This window comes from Phyllopteryx taeniolatus, chromosome 1 (genome assembly GCF_024500385.1).
Source record: "Phyllopteryx taeniolatus isolate TA_2022b chromosome 1, UOR_Ptae_1.2, whole genome shotgun sequence".
Lineage (NCBI taxonomy): Eukaryota > Metazoa > Chordata > Actinopteri > Syngnathiformes > Syngnathidae > Phyllopteryx > Phyllopteryx taeniolatus.
The window spans coordinates 14846607-14872298 of record NC_084502.1 but is presented as its reverse complement, the minus strand read 5'-3'; the positions used below and the strand labels follow the sequence as shown (position 1 = coordinate 14872298).

Sequence of the window (25692 nt, the reverse complement as noted above, 5' to 3'; positions counted from 1 at the left end):
GGTCCAACAAACCTTTTAGGACTGTGCACTGTTCAAGAAGAGCACAGGGGGTGCCTCTGGAGTCACTAAAAGTTCTTTTTAACCAAGATTGTCTCGCTAGCCAACGTCTGCGTTGTCTTCATTGATGATTTGATGAGGGGGGTGAAAAGTGCCTTTTTGTCGCAGGGGTGTGATCAGAGGTGAGAGAGAAAGTACTGTAGGTCCAATTTAAAACAAGAAAAAAAAATGAGTAGTTCATTCGGAGCATTTTAAAATGGCTTTTTCTCTTGTTGATGCATGGTGCTTGTGGGCATGATTGTTCCCGTAGTTAAAAAAAGGGTTTCAGCCCAGCAAAAAATGTGATTGGGGGGGGGGGGGGGGGGGGGGGGGGGGGGAGAGAAAAAAAAAAAAAAAAAAAAAAAAAAAGCGCCGCCCCGTTGTTGTTATCCACCATCAAGAAAGAGGTGGTGGTGTGTTGATTAATGCTCATCAAACCTTTGGCTACACGCTCAAATGTCACTCGGAGTCGTCCCAAGATGGAGGCCAGCGTTCCTCCACTTGGATGAGAGCAGCTTATGCACTGGCTAAGTCAAGTTAGGGAAAAAACAAACAAACAAACAAACAAACAAAAACAAAAAAAACACTAAATAGGCTTTGGCGCAGAAAGGAGGCGATGCTCCGCCTTCCCTCCTTCCTCAGTCTCAGTTCATCCACTTCCGGCAGTTCCAGGCTCCGCAGTGGCACGGGATCTTGTGCTGGTCGTCCTCAAAGTCAAACTGGTAGTCGTATGTCAGCTGCAAAGCAAAACACGGAGGGTCACAACAAGTCGTCTGCAGCTTTACCCTAAAATGCAGTTGATAAAGTAGAGCACTTATGGAAAGTCGTTTGGGCATTTCCGTCCTCCATCTTCAGCTCAATGTTAAGAGTTCAAACGGAAAAGCCATCAAGCACTATTTCGACCAAAACTGAGCCACGCCTACGAGCAGACTCCCTATCAGAGCATCGTTCGACAGTGCATTTCAGAACCTTGCAAAACCAAATACTACATATGTGAAGCCTCCACTGTAACACACGTTGGGTTACAAGTGGGGTTACACAATTCAGCGCAACAGTAAAACAATTGTGTCCTACCAGTAATGCTTTTTTTTTTGGACAGTTTTGGCCTCTTAGTATGCAATTAAGCTTAAAGTGGCACTAAGCAGATATCTGTGTTTTGTTTCTAAATACATTCAATATATTTCAAGTGCTGAAAACGTATGCAAAGACTTATAACAGTATAGTGCTGAATTGTTGAGATATAGCTTAAGCATCTTTTTCACCGTTTGAATAGCTGGGATGGGCTCCAGGACCCTGGTGGAGCCCGCCCGCGACCCTAGTGAGGATAAGATAAGATGAATGAATGAATGAATGAATTTTCCTGACTTTGTGGGCAGGGCGTGTACTTTCTCGTGAGAGTTCCCTCCCCCAATATATAAGTACAAAGTGACGTCGCCTCGTTTGGCTATGTTGCTCGGTTGCGAGTTAGCTGTGCTTAGCTTCCATAACAAGGCCTATTTACCACTCCAGCTTGCACTTAGTAAGGTAACAATGGCTACACCCTGAAAATGCATATTTGCTGCATGCCTCAAGTTACAGAACAGCTCGGTGAAGTTTTTTTAAGCTCCCCCCAAAAAAATGAGGAAATAAAAAAGCGAATTGACTGTGTGAAGACACACGCAGCATACCTCCTCTCCTTTGGGGATCCTGCGACTGGAGATGATGATTATCTTGTCTTCTTTGTCAAATGTTACGACCTCAGCGACACAGTTGGGCGCGCAGGAGTGGTTGACGTAGCTGCACAAGAGAAGACAAGGGGAATATAAAACAACTCTTACTACAAACTCTTATTTGGAGAACTTTGTGTGAAAGTGAGAACAAGAACCAAATAATACTTTTTAAAGTTTCTTTTAAGTTTAAGTGGGTGTTTAAAGCGTGTGTGAGGGATAAATTGGGATTCACTGTAATGCAAAATGTCACTTAAAATGACTACCTCATTTTCTTGTTTGCTTACCGAGCTGGGCCACCAGTCAAAGTGGCATCAATCACCTGCTCGTTGTTGATGCGGAACATGTAGATACCACGATTCTAGGACAAAGAAAATAAAAGACTCAGGTGGATGGGCTTAAGTACAGACACGCAAACACCAAAGGTATGAAAAAGGTGACCAAAAAAATAAATAAATAAATAAACATTATAGGGGGGTTCTGGGGGTATCCCCCAGGCCCCGCAGAGAATCTGTTTGATTTTAACATAAAGTAAGTCATCTGGAGGTCTCTGAAGAGTACAATAAGGTAAAAAACTAATTTTACCCAGAAAAACTTTACATTTAAATTTGCACCGCTCAAGTACATGTTGATGTACAAATTTAAGCTTAAAATTAAATTTGCCTCATTTCTTTGCATTTTTGTTCTGGCCTCCAACTTGAGCCAGGCCCATCTCTACCTGCGGCTGATGCCTGCTTCAAGCTGTGCCACATGAATAGCATCCTTCTCTTTAAGCACTCTCATTCTGGAAAATAATTTATTAATTTACTTTATTTTTCACAATTACCAACTTCAAAGGCTAATCCCTAATGCATCCTTCCAGGAAAATATTAAGTATACAATATTTTTCTGGTTTTATTGTCCGTTTCTGAATTTGAAGTTAGTTCATTCTGTGTTGTGACATAATCCCTAGCATCGCTCTGTCACTTAATACATTTAACATTATCATCCGTTAACTAACTAATTAGATAATTGTAGGCGCGTTTCCTAATTAATACAAGATGTACTAGCGGATCAGCTCTTGTCGCCGATGTTACATGTGCTTCGCGGTTCTGCTGGGAACACAACCAGGGTCACGACCTGCAACCTGAAAATACAAAAGACCAGTGCAACAAATGCGAAACAGGCTGATCTGATGAGCAAAAATGTTGCTTAAACGTAAGAGTAGCAATAGAAGATGTTCGCTCCAGAAGTGGGTAGAGTAGCCAAATATTGTACTCAAGTAAGAGTACTGTTACTTGACAATAATGTGACTCAAGTAAAAAGTAGTCCTCCAAAAAATTTTGTAAAAAGTACACAGTGAAATTACGGTAATTTCTCATGTATAGTGCACCCCCCCAAAATGGACAAAAGTCAATAGTACGCATTATACATAGGTATAGGGGGAAATGAAAAAAAAACTATTTTATAAATGTATGCTGCCATCTAGAGGTTTTGAAAAAGCTGTACAGTTTCATTCCAATATGCCACCGCCACCTAGGTTATGAGAAAGGTGTACACTTTCATTCTACTATGCCACCGCCACCTAGAGGTTATGAAAAAGGTGTAGCCTACACTTTCATTCCAATATGACAGGGGTGTGTATGACTGCATATATGTACAGTTGTGCTCATAAGTTTACATACCCGAGCAGAACTTGTGAAATATTGTTTTTTTTAAATAATACTGATGACTGAACAACAACCATCATTAATTTCTTAATGGTTATGTTTTGTTTTGTTTAAATTATAATGCTTTTCTGAAATGCTTGACAGTGTAATTTGAATACCATTAAAATAAAATTCTGTGTGTTTCGCGTGGCCCTTCATGTTTTCTTTAAATAATTGTACCCATCTAACAAATTCTGCCTGGGTAATCAAACATATGAGCACAACTGTGTTTTCTCATTTACTAAATAAAAGTAGGGCTGTGAATTTCAAACTAAGAGCAAGTAAATAAAAGGAAACTATTATGCGTTTAAATAAAGTACTTAACTTCACAATAATTCTTTGAAAAAACTAATACAGATAATACTTCATGTTTTGATCATATGTATAGAAGTAAAAGCATGCATTGTAAAAATGCATTATACATACCGATAGGTGGAAGGGTTTTCCAGAATTTTGAGGTCAACTTTGGGGATGCGCATTATACACGAGAAATTACGGTACTCAAGTACTGAGTAAATAGTGAGTAACTTCTGATTTTTTTTTAATCCACACCATGAACGGCAAGTTAAAAAAAATGAAATAAATAAAATGTGAATGTGAAAATTCTGATGATGCTGTGTTTTTGCATGTGTGTATGCAGTCAAAACTACAACACATCTACAATTTACTGCACGGAGTTTTAGTGAGTTATAAGTGATCTAAAAGATCCACGTTTGGGCAGACAGTGCCAGACAAATACAATACATGAAAGCTGTTGTTTTTATTCGTTTAAATATAAACAAGAGTAGCGCGCCGCCTTCCCAAAATGTTGGCCACTTATTGGCACGACGATCAGCAGGTCTGGTTTATCGAGCGTTAATCCCGTTACGACGTTGCTTTGACCTCCCCCCCCCCGGGAAAAACTCATCGGATCTCTACGATTCACGTAAATGGCCTATTTTGAGTTCAAAATGACAAATTTCACCAAAAGGCGACTGATTTGCGTGTATGCAAGTAGAAGGGATTTTTGTTATTTGGTGGACTGTGGAGTCACAATATTGGTAGGTACATACCTGTAACTCGTAGATCTTCTCTCTGCGGTTTGCCACCTCATTGCGAATTACTGTGCCGATATATTCGATGACCATAGTGTGCTTCTCTAGATCTTTAGCAGCGTACAGACCCAGGCCCTGAATGCGAGAGCGAGCCAGGTACACATTGTTCTTCCACTCTGTCTTCAGGCGCCGATACTGCGAGGACTTTGAGTGGACAAACTGCTTGCTGTATGGCGTGTTCATCTCACAGGTGAAGGTGCTCTGGTAGGCCTTGGACACACTAGTGCTGTTCAAAGTATGAGGCCTGAGGACAGACGACAAAACTGTCTGAGCCAGTTTACAAAAAAAAAGGTGCTGGCCATTTGAAGATGGGAGATTAATTATCAATCCAGGCAGCAGGGTGGAGCACCTGTTGAGCACATCTGCCTCAAAGTCATTATTCTGAATTCGAATCTCTGTATGGAGTCTGCACGTTCACCGTGTGCTGGCATGGGTTTTCTTCTGGTACTCCGGGTTACTCTCACATTCCAAAAACATGCATGTTAGGTTCATTGAAGAATAAATTGTCCATAGGTGTGAATCTGAGTTTTGTTTTTATTTTTTATTTTATTGATTTATTTTTTTAAATCGGTCTAGTTTTGCCCTGTGATTTGCCCATGGTGTACCTTGCTTAGGCCTGTCACAATAATTACTACATCGATTTATCGTTCGATAAATAAAATGGACATGATAGTCGGTCGGTGCACGGATTACACAGTGAGCTGACAGAGTTGGACGGCTGTGTCATTAGCCGCTAGTGGGCTCATAGAATGTTGGCGGACCAATACACTCTTGCTGGTGCTCCGTCCAATACTCCACAGCCTTGGTCCATTTGCAGCACGAAGATTCACACAACAGAGACACTTAAGGGAAAGTTCCACCGCGGCAAAGTCATTTAAAACGTCACCGCCACTCTTCGAGTTGTTGTGTGTGTTAATCCCCAATTAACACAAATACGGGAAAGTTAACTGTTTATTAAGCATAACCTAAGTGGCCCACTTTATTCAGTCAGTAGTTGCCATGGAAGGGGCGGAACTTCCCACAGAAACAGTCACCATGGTTTCAAGAGTTAGATTATTGTAAACACTATCTGCCAGTCAAAGCAACGGCATGCTCCCGAATTAAAATAAAACGGTTCAAGTTTTAACGAACAAAAAGCACGACCGACGATCACTGATGTGTGCTTTTGTGTTTTTTTATGTGCCCTTGTGTGAGGCTTCTATAATATTAGCCGTGTGAACATCAGACGCACTGCACACGGCACCGCTGAGCGAAGCATAGGTCGGGCAAAATGAAAAGGGACGAGGAGAACTTTTCCGATCGTGTACACATTATGCGGACGAACACTATTGCAACACATTGCCTATTCTATTTTGGAGCTTGTGGATGATGAAAGGCTGACTTGTCACAAGGAGCATTAAGCTTTCCTTTGAATGCAACCAGTCGTCCTGTCCCTGCAGCTGAAAAACACCCCCACAGCATGATGCTGCCACCACCATGCTTCACTGTTGGGACTGTATTGGACAGGTGATGAGCAGTTCTTGTTTTTCTTCCCCACACATACCGCTTAGAATTAAGGCCAAAATGTTCTATCTTGGTCTCCTCACACCAGAGAATCTTATTTCTCACAATCTTGGAGTCCTTCAGGTATTTTTTAGCAAACTCCATGCAGGTTTTCATGTGTCTTGCACTGAGGAGAGGCTTCCGTTGGGCCACTCTGCCATAACGCCCTGACTGGTGGAGGGCTGCAGTGATGATTGACTTTCTAGAACTTTCTCCCATCTCCCTAGTGAATCTCTGGAGCTCAGCCTTAGTGATCTTTGGGTTCTTCTTTACCTCTCTCACCAAGGCTCTTCTCTCCCGATTGCTCAGTTTGGCCGGACGGGCAGCTCTAGGAAGGGTTCTGGTCGTCCCAAACGTCTTCCATTTAAGGATTATGGAGGCCACTGTGCTCTTAGGAACCTTTAGTACAGCAGAATATTTTTGTAACCTTGGCCAGATCTGTGTCTTGCCACAATTCTGTCTCTGTGCTCTTCAGGTCCTTTGACCTCATGATTCTCATTTGCTCAGACATGCACTGTGAGCTGCAGGTCTTATATAGACAGGTGGGTGGCTTTCCTAATCAAGTCCAATCAGTATAATCCAACACAGCTGGACTCCAATGAAGGTCTAGAACCGTCTCAAGGATGATCAGAAGAAATGGACACCACCAGAGTTAAATATATGAGTGTCACAGCGAAGGGTTTGAATACTTATGGCTGTGTGATTTCAGTTTTTTTGTTTTTTAATAAATCTGCAAAAATTTCAACTATTCCGTTTTTTTCTGTCAATATGGGGTGCTGTGTGTACATTCATGAGGGGAAAAAAGAACTTCAATGATTTTAGCAAATGGCTGCAAAGAGTGAAAAAATTAAAGGGGTCTGAATACTTTCCGTACGCACTGTACGATTTGTACGCTCTCAGGGCGAATTAAATTAAACAATGACTCTTGAGCGGTTGCTGGCTTCCCCCAAATGATCAGTTTTCATTTTTTAGTTTTTTTAAACCTGTCCTCTTCGGCTGTTAGGTCAAGCAGAATGGAGAATCTGTTTAAATGGAGATCAGTTTTCGTGTTATTTTACGTTCTTGAGAATTATATTAGCTAGCCTTCCACAAACAAAGCACAAAACGCTCTTAAATACAAGTTCAGAATGTTTAGTATGCAAAAGCACAGCAACGACAAGCCCTGCCAGTTGCAGTCTTTCTCGCTCTCCCTAATCAAGTGGCCGGCCTCACAGAAAAAACGGCTTGCTACTTGAAATCATCACGAAAGGAGGAAAAAAACAAGATAATGTTGTGTTGATGTAGTCTCCTTTCTTTAAAGGCGTTAGTAAAATGTCAACGATTGTGTCGTCTCTTGTAGTTTCGACCAAAGAATTAGCGAACCCCAGTGAGCTAACATTAAAAGCTATGCCAGCTACGCATGAGACGATCGGTCCATATTGAACTCAAGTATAGATGGGGATGAATATGTTTTCATGATGTGACTCAACTCGTTCGGCGAAGTTTTCAGTGTGCCTTAAGTGAATTGTAAATAATACAGTCAGCCGTAGAGATCAACGGACTGGAAGGGGCGGGGCAAGATCAGTCCTTAAAGCTGAAAGTGCGTGGCTTAACTCCTGTTGACTACAGCAAAGGTCAATATATATTTGATTGACAGGTGAAGGGCTTGTCGTCAAGGGACCAACAACAGTCTTGCAGCTCGAGGACGGGGCTTATTTTTCATGATTTCGCACACATAAACAACAACTATATTATCGTTGATCGTGGTAGTTTTTGGGGAAAATATATCTTCTTAAGAAAATTGTTATCGTGACAGGCCTAACCTCGCTCAAAGTCAGGTGGGATAGTGTGCAGCTCACCCTTGACACCTCTATCCTTTATTATTGTCTGTTTCCTCTCTTTGTGGAAATCTGCCTTTTCCTTGACAACTGTGCTATGTTTCTGTGGTTCTGTGTGGTTTGTAAAAAAAAAATTACAATATATTTTATATGCGCCTCAAAACCTGATGCAGGGTAACCGTTTTTCCATTGCAGCGCATCGGTAGATGTACAGTGCTCAATCGCTTGGTGCGCGGCAAACAGTCGCCAACTGTAATTTTTTCGCGATGGTCCATTTCAGTCGCAAACTGTCACTCGATGTGCAGCGTGCTTTTACATGCATGTTTTTCAGAATGTGGGAGGAAACCAGAGTACCTACAGAAAACCCACATAAGCAGAAAGAACATGCAAACTCCACACAGGGATGTCCAGAGCAAAAAGCTGAACCCATAAACTTCTGACTTTGAGCCCGACTAAACACTACCCACTGTGCTGCCGAACAGCAAACTAATTGGGTGAACGTAAATCAATTATGCCCCCCCCCCCCCCCCCCGAGAGGCTTCAAGACATGGCTTAAAAATGGAGAATAAATATCTAAAAATATTGTGCCTTACCTCTTGCACTGTGTAGGGACTTTGGGCTCCGAGCGAGCAGAACCTGTGGGATTGATCATGAGAGGGAGCTCCATCAGTGGGTGACGGCCATATCGGAACTGGTAGTTCTGGCAGTTCTCCACTCCAGGCAACTAAAATTCAAGAAAGGTGAGATAATCATGTTAAATGTCCTTTAACTTGAACCCAGTACTGCCACTATCCATCCATCTATTTTCTATGCCAATCATCCTCATTAGGGTCACAGATGAGCAGAGGCCTATCCCCGCTGACTTTGGGCGAGAAGCGGAGTACACCTGGGACTGGTTGCCAGCCAATCGAAGCGCACATATAGACAAAAAAACATTTAGACTCACATTCGCACCTGTGGCTCTTTAATGAATGCGGACTACCCGGAGAAACCTCACACAAGCATGGGGAGAACAAACTGCACAGAGTAAGGCTGAAGCTGAGATTTGAATCTCACAACTGTGAGGCAGACGTGATAACCACGAGAGCACCGTGCTACCGAATACGGCCATTAATCGAGTCAAATTCATGAGAGTGGCTATAAATTGTCGCACTTCCATGTGCATTTTTCTCTTACCGATTCAGTGATGCGCATTACAGCATGAATGGTGAGGCCGAACATCTCTTCTCCTTTGACATGTTCAGTGAACAACTTCAACATGGACGAATCATCTCGGAGTTTGGCAACCTTGTGAACCACCTGTTCCCAGATTCCTACCAACAAAACAGAGTCAACCTTTTCCGTCACTGTTAAGTTATTTTTTTAGAGGCAAAGAAAACACTGAGACACATGATAAACAGTAAGGAGAGTCTACAAGTCCAAGTCTTACCCTGCGGACTCATGTCACGGTACTGCAAATCCTCCATGCCATGTTCCAGAACACGCACCTCAAACAAGGGGCGGCCTTCGTCGTCGCTGATGCGGCAACGGTAGCGACAGCGCTTGTTGGGCACACGTGTGCTCCAGTAGATGCGCGTGGCCTCATAGCCGACAGGGAAGATGGCAGTAGGTGAGTGGAAGATGGCCATTTGGGAGGGTAGCAACTGACCGACGGCGTGAAAGATGAGACCGCCGACTCGGAAAAGGTGGATGCGGTCCCCTCGCTGCAAGATGCTGGCGATCTGCTTGACCTCGTCACGCTCAATGTAGACCCGCCGTAAAACAGCAAAAGAGGAAAGTTCATCTTCGCTGGGGCCCTTCAGTTTGTGCTGGGTGCACAACATGGTTTTGTCTTTGAAGAACATGCAGCGGGCGCGGATGGCACAAGCAAAGTGGTAGACGTTTGGGCAGCGCAGTCGGTTGCAACTGTTGGTCGCACCAGTTTTCTGGCAGCACGCACACATTGTACGCAATCCGCGACGCAGCGCCACCTCCACATTGATAAGCGCGCCGCCCTGCGTCTCATATACCTCAGTAGACCACAGGGCGCAGTTGAGGTGCACCCACAGGTCCACGTCAATGTTAAGCAAGCGGGCAGGCCCGTCCGTGGCGCCGTCACCCTCCTCATGGCAGAAACAGCATTTGCGTTTATCCCGTGGTAACCTGTCAGGTCGCAGAGTAATACGGAGACGCTCCATCAACTCAGATACCTCACGACTGCTTTCCTTCTTCGAGCCACCTTTACGTATCGAGATGACAATCTGCAGGCGCTTCCAGCGAATCCCCTTCCATTTTTTCACGTTGGGGAGTAAGACCTCATCAGGGGAGAGAGGCCTGCGTTGCTTTATGGCCTTTGGAGAGGACTCCAGTGGGCAGGGAGAATCTGTGATGAGAGGATCAGTGACCAATTCCTCCTCCTTGGCAGCAGGAGTCAGGTGATCTTCTGGGGCAGCAGCGGGATCGAGACCCGCAGGGTTAAATGCTGGATCAGTGGCCGTCTCTGGAGCAGAAACTGTCGACACGGTCACACCAACCCCTTCTGCAGGAGGAACACCATCCTGCTCAGGCTCTATCTTGATCTGGACAGAAGTGGGAGTGGCAGGCAATGGGGATGAGGGGGCTGACTTTTTGGAAGGTTTTGCCTCATGAGATGGAACTGGATCTGGGGAGGAAGGAAGTGGAGGGGATGGTGATGGAGGCAGTGATTCCTCCACTGGTATAATCGGAAGGTGGCGCACATCCAAGTCGTTTACATTGGTTGTGTAACAGTGCTGGACTGCTTTGCCTTCATTATCTTGGAATTCCTAAAAAAAAAATGCACACGACATATACAGCTCTGGAAACATAACAGTAACTCTACATTGCATCAAAGAGATCTTTAGCTGACCTGTTTTATCAGTGTCAGAATGTCCACTTGTTTCTTTAATGTGCAGCCTGGCAGAGACACATCAAATTGCCTTAACCACTCATCCTGACTGGATGCGGCATTGTCCTTAAGACAGACAACACCTGGAAGACACGGTTAGTCATAAATGATGAGATAATGAACAAGTAGGCTTGACTTTCTCTTTGTTACAATCAGCATAACGATAGTGTTCCCCCGCTGCATTGCAGTTCAGCATTTGCTACCTTGCTATACTGCTTTTTTTTTTTTAAGTGTTTTTTTTTTTTTATGGGTTTTTACAGTGTACTTACTGTAATGCCCTTGCATTTGGGAAATGAGAGCCAGTCACTGATGCACTTTTCAGCCATTTATTGACTATCGAGCACAGCTCACTTACACGCCGACATTAACATGCTACCCCAACTGGCCACGCCTCTTAAAGGCACATCCATGCACAGAGACACTACAATGCATGTATAGTATTTTCTATAAATTTTATGCTTGCAAGATTTTTTGTGTTCAAATATTGACAATGTGTTTAAAAAGTGTGTTTTAATAAGTTCAAGTGGGTTTCAAATGAGTTTAAAATGTTTGAAGAGTCGCTTTATATTGCAGATTTTCACCAATTGGGTGGGGGTCTGGAAATCGGGGGTTCATTGCACCAATTCTTACTACGTAAGGGAAAACATGAAACATCTTTTTGTGCACATACCTGACTGGACAGGCCCTTTCCCAGGATCATCCACTCCAGGCATGTCAAGGTTTTGGGAAGGGAAGGTCACCTCGTACGAACCTGGCATCCTTATTTTGAGCAGCTGGGCCATTGCCATCATCACATGGTTAAGTTTCTGGGAAAATATCAGGTTAGTTTTCAGTCAACTATGCATGTAGGAACAATAAAGTCAGAACAATTTGCAATAATCTTGTGGTGTAATACCTTAGCTGCCATGGAGGACAATGTGAAGGTAACAGCCACCTCGTTACTTTTGGCTTTATCCCAGTGATTAGATATAGAAACCACTCTTCCATCACCTGCTTCAAAGGGTTTGCTCTCCGAGAACACTAGCAGAGAAGAACATATGAAAGACTGTTTATTTATCCAGCTTGGATTTTACCATTCAAAAATCAGTATGACGTTGCAGTTAGAATTCACTGAAACTCAATATGGTGACAAATTAAAAGTCCCTCTAAAGTGAAAATAAATGTCTTCTAAATTATACACACTACAGAGAGGAGTGTTAACAACCCTGTCAAATTTGAATGATTACCCCCCCCCCCCACCCCTCAAAAAAATTTAAAATAAAATACAATTGCCAAGTATATCAAATCAAGCTTCAAAATCAAGATAAATCAAGGACGTCTCTCCGCTCTCAGACGCTGTGGGCATGTCTGCTGACTGTGCACTGCTCAGCTGTCAATCAAATACCACTTCAACGACCTGGAAAAATGGACGCTACTTCATCTAGCATCTTTCTCATGCCTACAGATGACTTGATGTTTGCGCCGCAAAAAGAAAAAACACCCACTTAAAGCCTTCTTTGGCTGGGATACTGTACTGCAGGGGTGCCAAAGTCAAATTCACGGTGGGCCAAAATAAAAAATTGGGACAACGCCACCGGCCAAACTCAATATTTAATGAAAAATCACTGCGATGTGCATGTTTCCCTTTTCTGCAGAAATGTAGCGTTAAAGTTTATCATTGACAACAAACTTAAATTTTGCTTAAACACTGAATCTGGAATAAACAAACTTTAATATTATAAACACGAGAAATCAAATTTGCGATAAAAGACATCAGTGGTATTTGTTTGTGGTTTTGTATTTAAATAGATAACATGAATTCTGCTGTCTCTTTATCTTCTATTTATCTATCTCCAACTACCTTTCTTTTTGATGTAAATCTTTTTTCAAAGGCCAACAACAAAACAATCCCAACAAATAAGAATGTCCTTCAATAAAAATTCAAACCTCAAACTATTGACAGTCACTGCCTCGGAGTTGATAAAGGGCATTAAAAAAAACAATTAAATTATGTTATATTCTTTGTTACAGCCACGTTGCTCCACACATGACAAAACAGATCTGTCTTTAATTTAGTAAACAGATAAGCTGCCTCCCACCTGTCTTGGAAGTTAACGGTTTTCCATCTTTAGTTTGGCCATCTTTGGGAAGGGGAAGTGTAAATTTGCTCGAGGAGACTGGTAGCATAGTTGCTAACGACTGCAACAGAAAGGGAAGGGGCGCTCGCCGGTCTAGAGTGATGGGCCAATACACTAGCAAAGCATTCTAGGATTTTTAATATTAGTGGCGCATGTGCTATATACTGTCGTGCCAGCTCTAATACACATTTAATATGGTCTTGCGGGCCAAATATAATTACATTGTGGGCCAAATCTGGCCCCCGGGCCTGAGTTTGACATATATGCTGTACTGTATATCCCATCAGGTAAATCGCTGGGCTTTTTCATGTCGTGACAATGAAGCGCCAAAGTGGTTGTGTCAGCACGAAGCCCCTGTCCACAAGCTGGCTGTCATCTCTGTCGCCTCCTCTCCATAACCACCACGCACTCAAGGCCAACAACGAGAGGCCTAAAAGAGCCATGCCAGCCCCAAGCCCTGGTCCACAAGCTGGCAGCTGTCAAGTCTGACCCGACCCCCCCTTTCTCCGTGACGTGCGCATACTCACGGCCGACAATGAGGCGCTCTTAAGTGGTCTTAATAGTGTTATTCTATACGAAAAATAGTGTCATGCTATACCTCCACAAACAGAGTACAAAGTAGTTCTCAGTCTTGAATGTTTTCGTCTCAAAAAATTTATATTTAGAAACAAATCTCTTAATTCACTCTGCAGGGACTTTTTATGGTGAACAGGTTTATGCCAAAAATTGCCTGTTTTTACCTGGGATAGCCGTGCGAGGAATGACAGGAATTATGGGGGATATTGCTCTCTCCGTCTCCTCCTCCTTTGGCTCCTGCAGACGAGGGAAACGTGGAGTTTCCTCTCCAACGTTACTCTCAGGAGAGGATGCTGGAATGATGCTTTCTGGAGCATCCTCATCATCACTCTCCATCCTGCAAGACGACATCCAAATTTGTTTAGCTTCAGAGCAAAGAAATGAGTGACATAACGTCAAAGAATCCCTGCTGTACCTGATGTCCTCATTCTGGTTATGTGGTGGAGTGGGAAGCGCTGCAAGAATGTCAACACTCTTTGTCTCCTCTGTAACCGCTTCTGCACAAACAAGTACAGAACATTTAGAAGCAGAGATTTTGGACAATTATTGAACATGAATGCCAATTTGATGCTGTCATTATTTACCTATTGGTTTGTTTTTTAACTCTGCATTTTTCTGACCCCGAGAGAGTTCCTCCCCAGGAGTCACTCCATTGAGCAGCTTGTGCTGTACAGAAGGCGGAGGTGTCGGTGGCAGGGAAGATGGAGGTGTTGGTGGGTTGCTGAGGTTGCTCTGTAAAGGTAGATAATTCCCTTTGATGAACATCCAAAAATAAATGACACAGTGCACAGACTTCACCTTGGCTTTCTTTACCTTCGTGAGTAACTGAGAATAGTAGTCTGGGATATTGTCGAGCATTGCATTTCCAAAGGATCCTTTGAGCTGGGCTTTTCCATTGGCTGGGCTGCTCCCAAAAGGGGCAAACAGATCCAGGCTAGCTGTGATGGAAGGTTCCATCAAGGGCAGCAGAGACAGACCCTGGAAATATATATATAATTAAAATTAGTACCCATTGTGGAATCAATCAATTGAGGAATGTGTGTGTATTACAGGTAACAATTACCTGTTTTAGTTGCTTTATGAGCGCTTCAGTACTTTTTCCAACTTCTTCCTTCTTAGTCTTCTTCCGTACATTAAGCCCCCGGTCTCCAGGTGCTTTATTAGTGCGCTTTGGCTTTTGTGCTGGAGCCCTTTTACTTATAGACTGCAAATCCTGAGTGTGTCAACAAAATAATACAAATCAACTTAATTCTCCACAGAAGAACTCTGTGATGGAAAATAAATAAATAAAATCTTACCTCCATATTTCGAGGAGTCCCTTGAAGTTTTTGTTCCAGCATTGCAAGTTTGCTGTTGATATGGCCATTTATCTCATTGTGGATGCCTTCAGGGGGCCTCTGGGCTGCAAGCTGAAGGTTCTTCGTTCTCAAGAGTTTCTGGAGCAATTGTTGTCCAGTTTCAGATCTGGTGTCATCTGTATGAATAAATGTAGTGTTGCTCCCAGAAGAAACCATGTCAGCTGTCGCTTCTCGCTTTATAGCATCAGAATGGGCATCTCCTGCACCATCACAATGTACCTCCCTTGGCTCCTGTTTAATGTTCTGCAGCGTCAACTTGCATAGATCTCCTTCTGTAGAGCCATGCGGTGGGTGAGGAGCATGGCTTTCTGCAACTTGTGGAGACTGTTGCTGGACATTCAATCCTGTACGAGGACCATTTGGAATCAGTGGGGTTGTAGAAGATGTTTCACTGACCGATGTCTGCGATTCTATTTTCAGCCCCGGACAGTCAAGCGGAGTCTTGGTTCCCGGTGACCTGAGCGGAGACGCCTTGACTTGACTGTATGGACTTCCCCTTCCAGCTCTATTGTCAGCTAACGAAGGTGAAGAGACATGGGATGGGAGCGGGGAGGCTGGGTGGGTAGGGCTCATGCCAAAAGGACCTCTTGGAGAATATGCATGAGAAGGGGATCCCTGCATGCGGATTGCTGCAGCTGCCATCATTGCCTGCTGCTGGTGCTGGTTAGGAGTGGGTGGATGCATCCCTACTGCTTGGTTCAGCGGGTGTCTGAGATCACCAGGTTGCGTGGGTAACGACTGACGTGGTGATGTGGGCCTGATCATACGGCCGTGGTCCATAGGAGCTCGTGGTAGTGGTAATTGTCCTCTCATAACCTGATGTTGTATTGCCTCTCCTATTTGCGGTTGCCCTGGAACCATCATTCCCTGCTGAAGTTGAGAACCACTCTGTTGCTGAGTGCACATACCTACAGGCTTCCCCATGGCTCCATATGGCATATGTTGCCCTTCCATTCTTGGCATTTGGTTTCCAGCATGTGGCACCTGTCCTGGTAACATGTGATGTCTCATCTGACTTTGTTGTTGACCCATTGGCATCCGCAGCATTGGTCCCTGGTGGAGCTGCCTCTGGGCAATCATAGCTTGGATGTGTTGTAGTTGTTGATTTGGGGGAAGATTGCGTAGCTGTGGATTTTGAGCAATGATAGCCTGGACCTGGAGGTTGATAGGGGTGCGTATAGGAGCAGGTGGAACCCCAGGCCTCTGTGCCATCATGCCTTGCTGCTGAGCTCTAATCCTGCCCATCATGGCCTGCTGTTTTTGCTGTTGTGCAATGAGGGTGAGCTGTTGAGGATTATTAACTACAACAGACTGTTGCTGGCCAATATTCTGTTGCTGGATGTTGGGATCTCGAGATTGCTGCATGACATGAACCGTTTGTAGTCGCTGTTGTTGCTGCTGCTGGGCTAAGAAATCCAGAGATTTCCCTTCTTCTTTAATCGCCATCGAAGTGGGCTTGTCAGTGCTACCTGAATCTTGCCTCTGTAGAGCAGTTGATTGGATTTGTGGATTTACAACAAGACTGGATTGTTGGTCGGGAAGTGATGGTTGTTGCTGCATATAACCCTGGTCTTGGTGCTGCTGATGAACTTGCTGTCGCCCCAAATCAGGTTGCTGATCATTTGCAGGGCCCACATGGGTCATATGATTGGGTGTGGAGGGTCCACTAAGCTGTGGTGGGGTTCTGGTATTAGGGCTGAGAAGGTCACCCTCTTTAGTCTCTACTATTTGACTATCTGTAGCTCCTAATGGCTGAGGTGTCGTACTGCCTGTCGAAGGGGAAGAGCCCATTTGTGGCGTAGACGGTTGGGAAAGTCTTCCTTGCTCTTGGCTGGGTTGAATCGTCAATGGGGTTGGTTGCCTTTGTTGTGCCAACGGTTGCTGCTGAAGTTGAGCAAAAGTCTTTGGGACATTCTGCTGCTGCTGTTGTTGCTGCTGCTGCTGCTGAGAAGCAAGCATGCGTTTTGCCGCCAGAATGTTCTGTTGTTGTTGTTGTTGTTGAGCCATCTGGCCCTGGGGACCCCTGAGGACAGGATGGCCTGGAGATACAATAATTCCCTGCTGACCCATCATTGGAGCCCTCTGTTGTTGTTGTGTAATTGGCTGGTTCCCAGTTAACCTTGGTTGAGATGCCCCCTTGGCTTGAGCCTGGTTATTGGGCTGGCCAGCACTAAAGTTCTGTAGTGGTGGAGCCACAGACTGACCTGCACCCATTACTTGTGGGACCTGAGCTATGCTCTGCTGATTCACCTGACTGGCTAACATCTCCTGTTGAAGATTTGCCTGCTGCTGGGACATGAGTGGGTTCCCCATCAAACTAGGCTGTGGCTGAGTTATTAAGGCTGACTGTTGATTTTGTTGTTGCTGCTGGCCCATCATCGCTTGCTGTTGCTGCTGGAGCTTTGCCATGTGCATCCTATGTTGAAGTTGTCTTTCTTGGAGAAGCCTGGGGTCAGCATTCTGCATTCCTGCCGGCCCCTGTGGGAAGTATCCTGTTGGAGCACCAGGGGGACATGTGGGCCTAGAACCATTGACTCCAAGAGCGACGGGAAGCTGGGGTTGGGGTCTTCCAATGAAAGGCTGACCTTGGGGCATCCGAACAGGCATTCCACCTTGTGGAACCATACCGGGGTGCTGGGTAATGACTTGAGTTCCCTGTTGCCCCATTATCATCTGGCCAGGTAATTTGGGAAGCATGTGAGGTGCGGTTCCCTGTGCAGAATGTCCAGGAGCAAGAAGACCTGGACCTTGCTGCTGCTTGCTTCTATACTCTGCAATGAGATTGGTATGCTCCTTCTGCTGCTTCCGTACCTAAAGCAAAACAAATATTTATAGAGTTTTTAAGCCAAATTGCATTTTCCTGTGTTGATAAACTTACATTTTAACAGCTACAATGATGTTACCCTGATTCAGATAATAATGGATGAATGGGTGATATTTTTAAAGCCACATACCTGGTCAAGCTGTTTCTGAATTTTGCTCTGTTCTTCTGTGACCAACTTGAGTTTCTCAGCATCTGACTCAGCAAACTCCCTGCCAGCTTTCTTTGCAGTGCGTTGCTTAGCACACAGTGCCTTGCGTGATTTTCGATGGACTCCAATTTGTTCTTCCAAGAATTTTAACTGCATTTGGAGTAACTGCTGAGTGTGAACAAGCCATTCCTCATACTGGTGCTGTTCTGAATTATCTGTGACAGGAAAATTACCTTAGACATCTACACGGGAGATGCATGAGCAAGATACCAACAGGAAGATAGGAGCGTTACAAATTAATTAATGCATTTGTTATTGTCAGGACATACTGATGATTCCTTGAACAAACGGAGGAGGGTTTGGTCTCGACTGGGTCGGCTCACTGGTTTCTCCATCCTGAACACAAAAATATATTAAAATGGTCATATAAAATAACATATTAAATATATCCCTTCCCCTGAAGTAAGTGCTTACTTTTGGAGGCCCTGATGAAATTTGACCTGGATCTGTGCCTGAAGCAGATGAAAGTCTTTGAGCAAGCAGAGAAACCTGTTGCCTGAAAAGAAAGCAAAACATATACAAAAGGTATGACAACATTGCTATAACAATATCAACACATAAACCAGTTGTCTATAGAGTACAAAGCTTTGTTATGTAGTAGTGTTTAGTTCCGGTTTCTATATCGGTACAATGACAACACAACAAATTACGAATACAAATACTTATACATTTTTTAGTACCTGTTGATGCCAGACGGCACAACCATGGGTTCCTGTGCCAACACTCTTTTGATACCTTTAAGAGCCACCATCTTTGCCTTGGCAATGGGATCCATTATGTCATCAGTAGCAAATTTGTCTAAATCTGGAATACAAGACCAACACAATATCAGGTGATATAGTGTGGAAAAACTAGTGTTCGGGAATAATTACAGATAAAAGCCATAGTGGTAACCTTTGTCTGGGAAGAAATTGTTGGCCAGAGGTGACTGTTTCACCACAGGTTGCTGCGGTGGATGATTGATGATTCCTGGTTGCCCCATTCTCACCATGGCTTGCTGCTGGCTCAAGGCCATGTGAGGTGAGGGTGCCACTGCACTTCCCAAAAGTCTTTGTTGATGCTGCAACATGTGTGGAGCACGAGGTACCATGCCGGGCCGAGTCATCACTGCTTGGGATGGTGAACGGTGGTGGTCTTGCGGCAACATTAACGGCCCGGGTGCCTGTGGGTTTGACTGTTGACTTGGAACACAAGGAAAATGAGGAGCCATGCCTCCCTGGTGAAGAGAGCTGAGCTGTTGCTGCTTCTGCTGCTCCTTCTTTTCATGTTCCAAAAGATCTTGTATCAGGAGAGGCAGCTCACCATCTAATGAGCTTTCTACCTTCGCCAAATCCACAGCAACAGAGTGCTGTCCTCCAACATCAGGCAGGTCAAGTGCATCGTCACAAATATCTGCATGCGCAGCAGCTGTAGGAAAAGGCAAGGGACCATCCTGGCCTTGTAGTGGGTATGAAAGTCCCCCTAATCGAACAGAACTGAGGGAAGCTGGCTGGTGTTCTTGCTGTGCAGGCATGGCCGAAGGTGTGGTTCGACCAAGAAGCAGAGAGACGGCCTCTACCATTTCATCTTTTACAGTAGCCTGTCCTGACAGGAGCTGAGGGGTGAGTGTTTCTCTCTTTACTTTGGAGTTACCAGCTGTGCTAGGGGAGGGTGGCATTTGGGTGGATGACCTGCCTGGTGAGGCTGGTGTTGTTGAGAGGGACTTCTGCCCAGACGCCAACTTGGGTTTTTCTTCTACTTTAATGTGTGCAGACCCAGAGGCTGATGAAGGGGTTTCACTTTCTGCTTCTACTAAACGCAGCTGGTCTGAAAAGCCATCCTTGGGGTCTCCTTGGTCTAGTTCAGGGTCAGTATAAGCCAGCAGGTCAAATTCATCACTATTCAGCAAATCATCAAGATGTGGATCATTAGTTTCCAGGTTGTCCAGGTTTCCCAATTCATCATCTCCTTTGTCTGGGTCCAAGTCAAGAGCTAAATCTTCTTCATCCTCCACACCTGCATCTCCTGGCGCATCTGCAAGGCCTTCAAGATCAGGCTCTGGTAGTGCCTGATTGTGTTCTACCACAGCAGCTTGGTTCTGTTCTGTGACAATACTCGATTGTGACAGGTGTCGATGTCCAGAGCCAGCAGTGTTGGAAGTCAAAGCTCCTGCTTGGGGCTGGTGTGCTCCTGGGACTGCAGGCTGCGGAGGTAATAAAGATGACAGTTCACTCTGCTGTAATCCGAACTGTGAGTTAATGCCCCCATCTGACGGAATAGCACTAGTATGCGGTATGGGATGCTGCTGGACATAAGGTGCTGGCATCTCTTGTGGGGCAAAGAGACGTTGTCTGGGCTGAGGTCCACGAGGCATAAACTGGGGTCTAAGTGGTAACCTCTGTGAGTTGTGTCTTAATTCGATAAACTGTGGTGGGGGTCCTTGGCCAATTGGTTGCATATTCTCTCCTCCATGTCCTGGTATCATGGGGTGAGGGTGACCCACAACTTCCATACCCTGGATGTTGACAGCATTGGTGAGATTGTGCCTTAAGGCCATAGCCTCCATGCCAGGGTGGGGGAATCTCCTTGGTCCTGGAGCATGCCACTGAGGAGGGAATGGTGGGCGAGGAAACATGCCCTGAGGCTTTGTGGAGCCTTGTGGCCTGAGGGATAGATGAATACAAAAGATAGGAAAGATGAAATGGCGTGAACTAGCTCATGCAATATGTCATAAAACCACAGACTTAATGCAAAATTATCTTCCATTAGTAAGAGAAATTTATTTTTATTTTCTTTTATTTTTTTTTAAATCACTCCTTGTTTAGCCATTCTCAACAGTTACAATATGTACAGCCAAATTACAATTTTTCCCTGATAATGATAGAACATATGTTTGTATCATTCTGACTAGTTCTAATCAATTTTAATATCTAAATGATAGCTTGGAGGCATACCTAAGTGTACTAGGATCCATGATGGAAGGGGTTCCTGTGGATGGTGGGGAAATGAGCTTGTCGTCCATGCCACTTGCAATCACAGGGATCTTTCCCATAGTAGAGGCCTGAGCGCCAGCAGTTGTAACAGCAACACGATCCTAATCAAACAAACCAAAAGGAAGCACAGTATGTTGGACTTGACATTTGTCACAATCAAACTGTGTCACAGGTAACAACAACCCACCACTGTTTTGACTTGCTGCCCTCTGGAAGGTGCTACTGGTCCATCAGGACCAGAACGAACAGACTCAGAGACTGCTTCTTCGCACAAGTAATCACTGCTCTGAACTCACAATAACACCAACTCATTCCATATTGCTGCTTATTTTTTTACATTCCTGACTCTGCTGCTATTTTACATATGTGTGGTTTACTGCCTTTCATTTTTCTAATATCTTTTTTTTTTTGTTGTATTTTCAAAACAAACTTGGAGTTGCGCCCCAAATTCCTTGCACCATACAATGACAATAAAGGCTTTTCTATACTACTGAAGTAGATTTTGGGGGTAAGTGTAACAAGTATTTCTTGGCAGAAGAAGCAGCAAATACTGTTCTAACAGTGAGGAGTCATTCCATTCAGATTATGTTGTCAAAAGAGAGTTTTAATGAGGAAAGAGATTGAGGGTAAACTGTTATATTATCATGTTTTTGGTTCTCTGATTTGACTCCGGACCGAAGCAGAAAATGAAACATTGTTTTGCATCACACTGTACATTTAACATTGGATTATGGAATTACTGGAGATACACAAACAGGATTTCATTTAAATCCATTGATATTGAGTACAACCTAACTGCTATTAACAATGTTTCTCTTTTCTTTATGCTTGAATGCAGATCTGCAAAATTGCCTTCAACAGTTGTCAAGATGAGTTTTATGATACATTACTGAATATGTGTACAGGGAACATATTTGCAGTTCAGAATTTGCAAATTTGAATATTCACATCATTTTTTGTGGGGGGCGCTTAGCCTCTGTTATTTCCTGAAAAACTCGCCAATTCGTTTTTTTGTGCTCAGGCCAAAGCAATATAAGTATTACTTTGCCACCATCCTGTGGAATCTTTGTGCCAAGGAACTATGTTGAGACAAACGTGCTCTGCTGCCATCTTGTGGCATCGATAAGCAATTCTAAACATTTTAGGAGGGTCCCTATCCTCCACAAAAAAGGGGGTTCTCTGTACCTGTGGATAAGGTGGTGGTGCTCTGTGTATCTTGTCTTGTTGAAATGCACCCATCTCTCCTCCTGGCCATCCAGGAGATGGGTTTCCCACAGCGGCTGCAGCTGCCTCCTTTTCTTGTCTCATAGTGTTCCGTTGCATTTGTTGTCTTATTAGAAATTCCCTCAGTCTCTGACGCTAAAAACAAGACATGGATTAAAAACCAAAACTAAAATATATTTATAAAAGCTTATTATTTGTGCTATATTTTAATACCTGTCTGTGCTTCTCCAGCTCAGAGGGACTCAGGCCCACTAGTGCAGGGTCTTGCACTGCTGACACATCAGGCATTTCTTGAGTGCCCGGCAAGGATGGGGGATGAGGTTCATCTTGAGGGCGGACAGCTGCCAGTTCTTGGGATCCAGAAGGAGGTATCAGTCGAGAGCTGTAGCTGTCTGCAACAGTAGTCTGCTGTGTTTGGGGCTGGGGCAGCGGTGGCTGTGGCTGACCTGGTGCCTGCTGTTGGGATATCTGAATTGTTCCTGTGCTAGGGCTGAATGAAGGCGGGGGTGCTAAGGGTTTGCAAGAAAGAGGATCCCTGATGGGACTACTGTTGGAATGCAACTGAGGTGATTGATTTGAATTAGGTGAGCTTTTGAAACTTGTAGTTCCATCTGATGCAGCAGATGTGGGGCGAGGTGGTTTGTGGATAGTCATGAAAGGGTCTCTAGATTGTGGCCTTGAAGAAGGCTGAGAACAGTGATCTGGGGACTGGAAACGTGGGGTTACAGGAGACTGTGCAGAGTAGGCATCATTGGAGAGCCCTCCAGGAGTGAGGGGAGACTGACAACTGCCCTGGGATTGCGGGCTGGAGGGAACTCTCAAGCACAAATCCTGTTGAATTACAGGGTGTCTCTGGGGTCCAAGAGAACAACCATCACCAGACTGCAACTTGGGAGTTAGTGGAGACTGAATGTGGTGGTCAGAGAAAGGGTGTGAGGGAGACTGTCTGTATCCTTCAGAGGGGTGGCTTGGGGAGGCTCCAGGATGAAGCACTCCACCGTCCCCTTGGTGCATTCGTGGTGTCATAGGTGCTTTAAATAACCCATCCCCAGACTCAAGCATCCCAGCAGGGGAGCCAGTGGCAAGATCAGGTCTTCCGACAGGAGTGGAGCGAGGAGAAGGTGCACTCATATCACCCCTATACTGGCTGGCAGGTGAGGATGTAACTGAGGGTACTGGGGATGAACCGTATTCTGTCTGTAGAGTTCTTTGAGGGTCTCCGTAGTGTGTGTTATGGGGTGGCGAGAAAATGGGTGACTCAATCCCTATTCCAGCGCTTCTTGAATGAGGACTTTGTAGAGGTGTAAGGGACTCTTGAGAGCCTTGCTGAGATTGTGATAAATGACCCTGTTGATGCTGTAACTGTGATCTGAAATAGGGGTCAACCTGCTGAGCCCGTCGGGAGGCTACTGAAGTCCCTGGTTGTGTGTCAAAGGGGCCAAGACTAGCTGGCCGTCCCTGAGGAGGACCCTGTGGGCCGGAAGCAGAATAACCTGAGGAGGAAGCCTGTATGGGGCTAGCCCCAGCATAGGATAGAGGCGTTGGTGGGTGTGAGTGAGAACGGGGTGACTGAGGGGGGATCTTGGCAAAAGGATCGGTACGGATTTCAGCTGATCCTGGGGTCTTTGCAATACCATCTGAGAAAAAGACAGAGGAAGATCCTGAATCTGGGGGGAAAGGAAACGGGCTTTCTGCCGAGCTTGGGTGAGACGAGATGGACGTAGATCTGGAAGGCGGGGGAATCTGGATGTGTAAACTCGGTCTTTCCCCTTTAACACGCACTGGCTCCATCTTAACTGGCCTGCACACCTGACTCTCTGCCTGCTATGAGATTAAAAAGGAGAAATGACTGAGAAAATATTACAATTACCGTACTTTTTTTTTTGCAACTTTCACTTGCCATCACTAATAGAAGTTTTAACTCACCTTCTGTGCCTTGTTGATCCTCTGAGCTGCTCGGTTGTCTTTGGCCTTTTGCTATTGAAATAAAAATATATGTTACAGAAAATTAAACGCAATTAATTGGCTGTTACAAATATCTGTCAGTCTTTTTATCCACTCAACAATAAACCGGGAAGGAAAAAAGGAATACATTTTGCTCCAATTGCTCTGGCTACAACAATCACTATAAAAAATCCAATACAATATAAATGTCTTTTTCCTGTTGATAAAAATGAGGACCTACCAGATAAGGAACCTTGTCAGCTGCTGACACTTTTCTCCAGATCTTCATGATTTGCTTACAGCGGTTCGCCCAGTCTGGGAAAGGGCAAGATTTGCAACTTATGTCTAACATGTAACAAAACAACAATTGAACAATGTTCATCAAATGATAATAGACTTCCACACACACCTGGGTAGTCCTGCTTGAGAGTGGGAAAGTTGCTATTGGCGTAAAGCACGGGCGAAATGGTTGATAACTCTCCCAGCTCCTCATCTTTCTCCCATCGCTGGAGACTGCGCTGATTGTAGGACAGTCCATCACCTTCTGCCTCAGTGGGGGTTGGTGGGGATGAAGGAGTCGCTGGGGTGGAGGGAGTAGCCCAGGGACTCTCCTCGCCACCATTTGGACTGAAAAGCCCTCCTTTGTCCCTGAACACAGTTTAAGAGACTAAAGGCTTACACATTTCATCGTCTGAAGCAATCCATTCTCATAATAAAAAAATAACATACAAAGACAAATTACATGCATTGTCAGTGGCAGAATTGAGCTATGCCATGCTAAATAAGAAATGTAGCACTTCCTACCGCATGTCAAAGAATGACGACTGAGAGAGGGCAGGGAAAGCATCCATAACTCCAGCTGAAGGTAGAGACCCTACAAAAGATGCATATCTCAACTTCAACCTCACATCGAACTTCACTTACTCTATGGGAGGCATCATATTCTACACACCTGAGAGGATAGCTCTTTGTGGCAGAGCACTACAATTGAGTTCTCCCTTATTGCCCTCTGAGATGGGCTTCATACCCTCCAAGGTGGAGCCTTCTGACACTCCCAGAACCTTCCTGAAAAACTGCTCAGAATCCTGATTCTCTACTCCTTGTGGAAGACCTGATATGCAAGGAAAAACATCAACACCTCTGAAACATTTGCTTTTGTGCACAGTTAAGTCCAAGGTGTCATCTGCAAGCGTTACCTTCACTTTTTTCTCCATCAAAGTCATGAGGATCGGTTGACCCCAGGTCCTTCAGTGTTGAGGATGGTGCACAGACTTCTGAAATATAAATTTGCATGTTAATGTTAATAAAATTACCTTCACACCAAAGCAATTCATTTTTGGAAGTCTCTAGTAACTAACCTGCACCTTCTCCCTGAGCCTGCGGGGCCTCGCCCCTCTCTTGCTTGAGATGATGCACCATACGATCCTTGGCCTCAGCTAGTGAGGAGTATAAAAGTTACACATGAATGCTTAGCAAACAGTCAACTTGTTTGTAGTTACGGTACGCGTCAAAGTTTAAGTAGTTTTTCTTACTTTCTGGGGATGGAGTTTTGAACACCGGTGGTGCTGGTAATGAGGGTTGAAGAAGGCATACAGCTGGCCTCTGCCCAGGGGTTGTCATTACAGCCTTCTTACTCAAATCTATAAGTGTCTTTCCAAAAAAAGCCTCCTGCATTAAAAAA

General features: G+C 44.6%; 1 protein-coding gene across 2 annotated transcripts in view; it reads right to left on the bottom strand.

The window, feature by feature from the left end:
* Positions 1-384: 384 nt before the first annotated feature.
* kmt2d (lysine (K)-specific methyltransferase 2D) overlaps positions 385-25692 on the bottom strand; it is a 44368-nt gene continuing 19060 nt past the window's right edge. For both annotated transcript variants that reach the window (XM_061774505.1, XM_061774512.1), the window contains 32 exons: positions 25544-25679; positions 25370-25447; positions 25208-25285; positions 24964-25122; positions 24816-24885; positions 24421-24659; positions 24253-24326; positions 23994-24044; positions 22281-23891; positions 22029-22202; positions 20805-20944; positions 18766-20513; positions 18552-18675; positions 18286-18367; positions 18141-18207; positions 17794-18026; positions 14780-17650; positions 14545-14694; positions 14295-14459; positions 14066-14213; positions 13897-13978; positions 13646-13818; positions 11684-11808; positions 11459-11594; positions 10750-10871; positions 9313-10666; positions 9060-9196; positions 8477-8607; positions 4483-4768; positions 2030-2103; positions 1704-1812; positions 385-773 (listed from right to left, as the gene is read on the bottom strand). In XM_061774505.1, the coding sequence (XP_061630489.1) occupies positions 681-773; positions 1704-1812; positions 2030-2103; positions 4483-4768; positions 8477-8607; positions 9060-9196; positions 9313-10666; positions 10750-10871; positions 11459-11594; positions 11684-11808; positions 13646-13818; positions 13897-13978; positions 14066-14213; positions 14295-14459; positions 14545-14694; positions 14780-17650; positions 17794-18026; positions 18141-18207; positions 18286-18367; positions 18552-18675; positions 18766-20513; positions 20805-20944; positions 22029-22202; positions 22281-23891; positions 23994-24044; positions 24253-24326; positions 24421-24659; positions 24816-24885; positions 24964-25122; positions 25208-25285; positions 25370-25447; positions 25544-25679 (11220 nt within the window). In that variant the 3' untranslated portion in view covers positions 385-680. The remainder of the gene's footprint in view (positions 774-1703; positions 1813-2029; positions 2104-4482; positions 4769-8476; positions 8608-9059; positions 9197-9312; positions 10667-10749; positions 10872-11458; positions 11595-11683; positions 11809-13645; positions 13819-13896; positions 13979-14065; positions 14214-14294; positions 14460-14544; positions 14695-14779; positions 17651-17793; positions 18027-18140; positions 18208-18285; positions 18368-18551; positions 18676-18765; positions 20514-20804; positions 20945-22028; positions 22203-22280; positions 23892-23993; positions 24045-24252; positions 24327-24420; positions 24660-24815; positions 24886-24963; positions 25123-25207; positions 25286-25369; positions 25448-25543; positions 25680-25692) is intronic.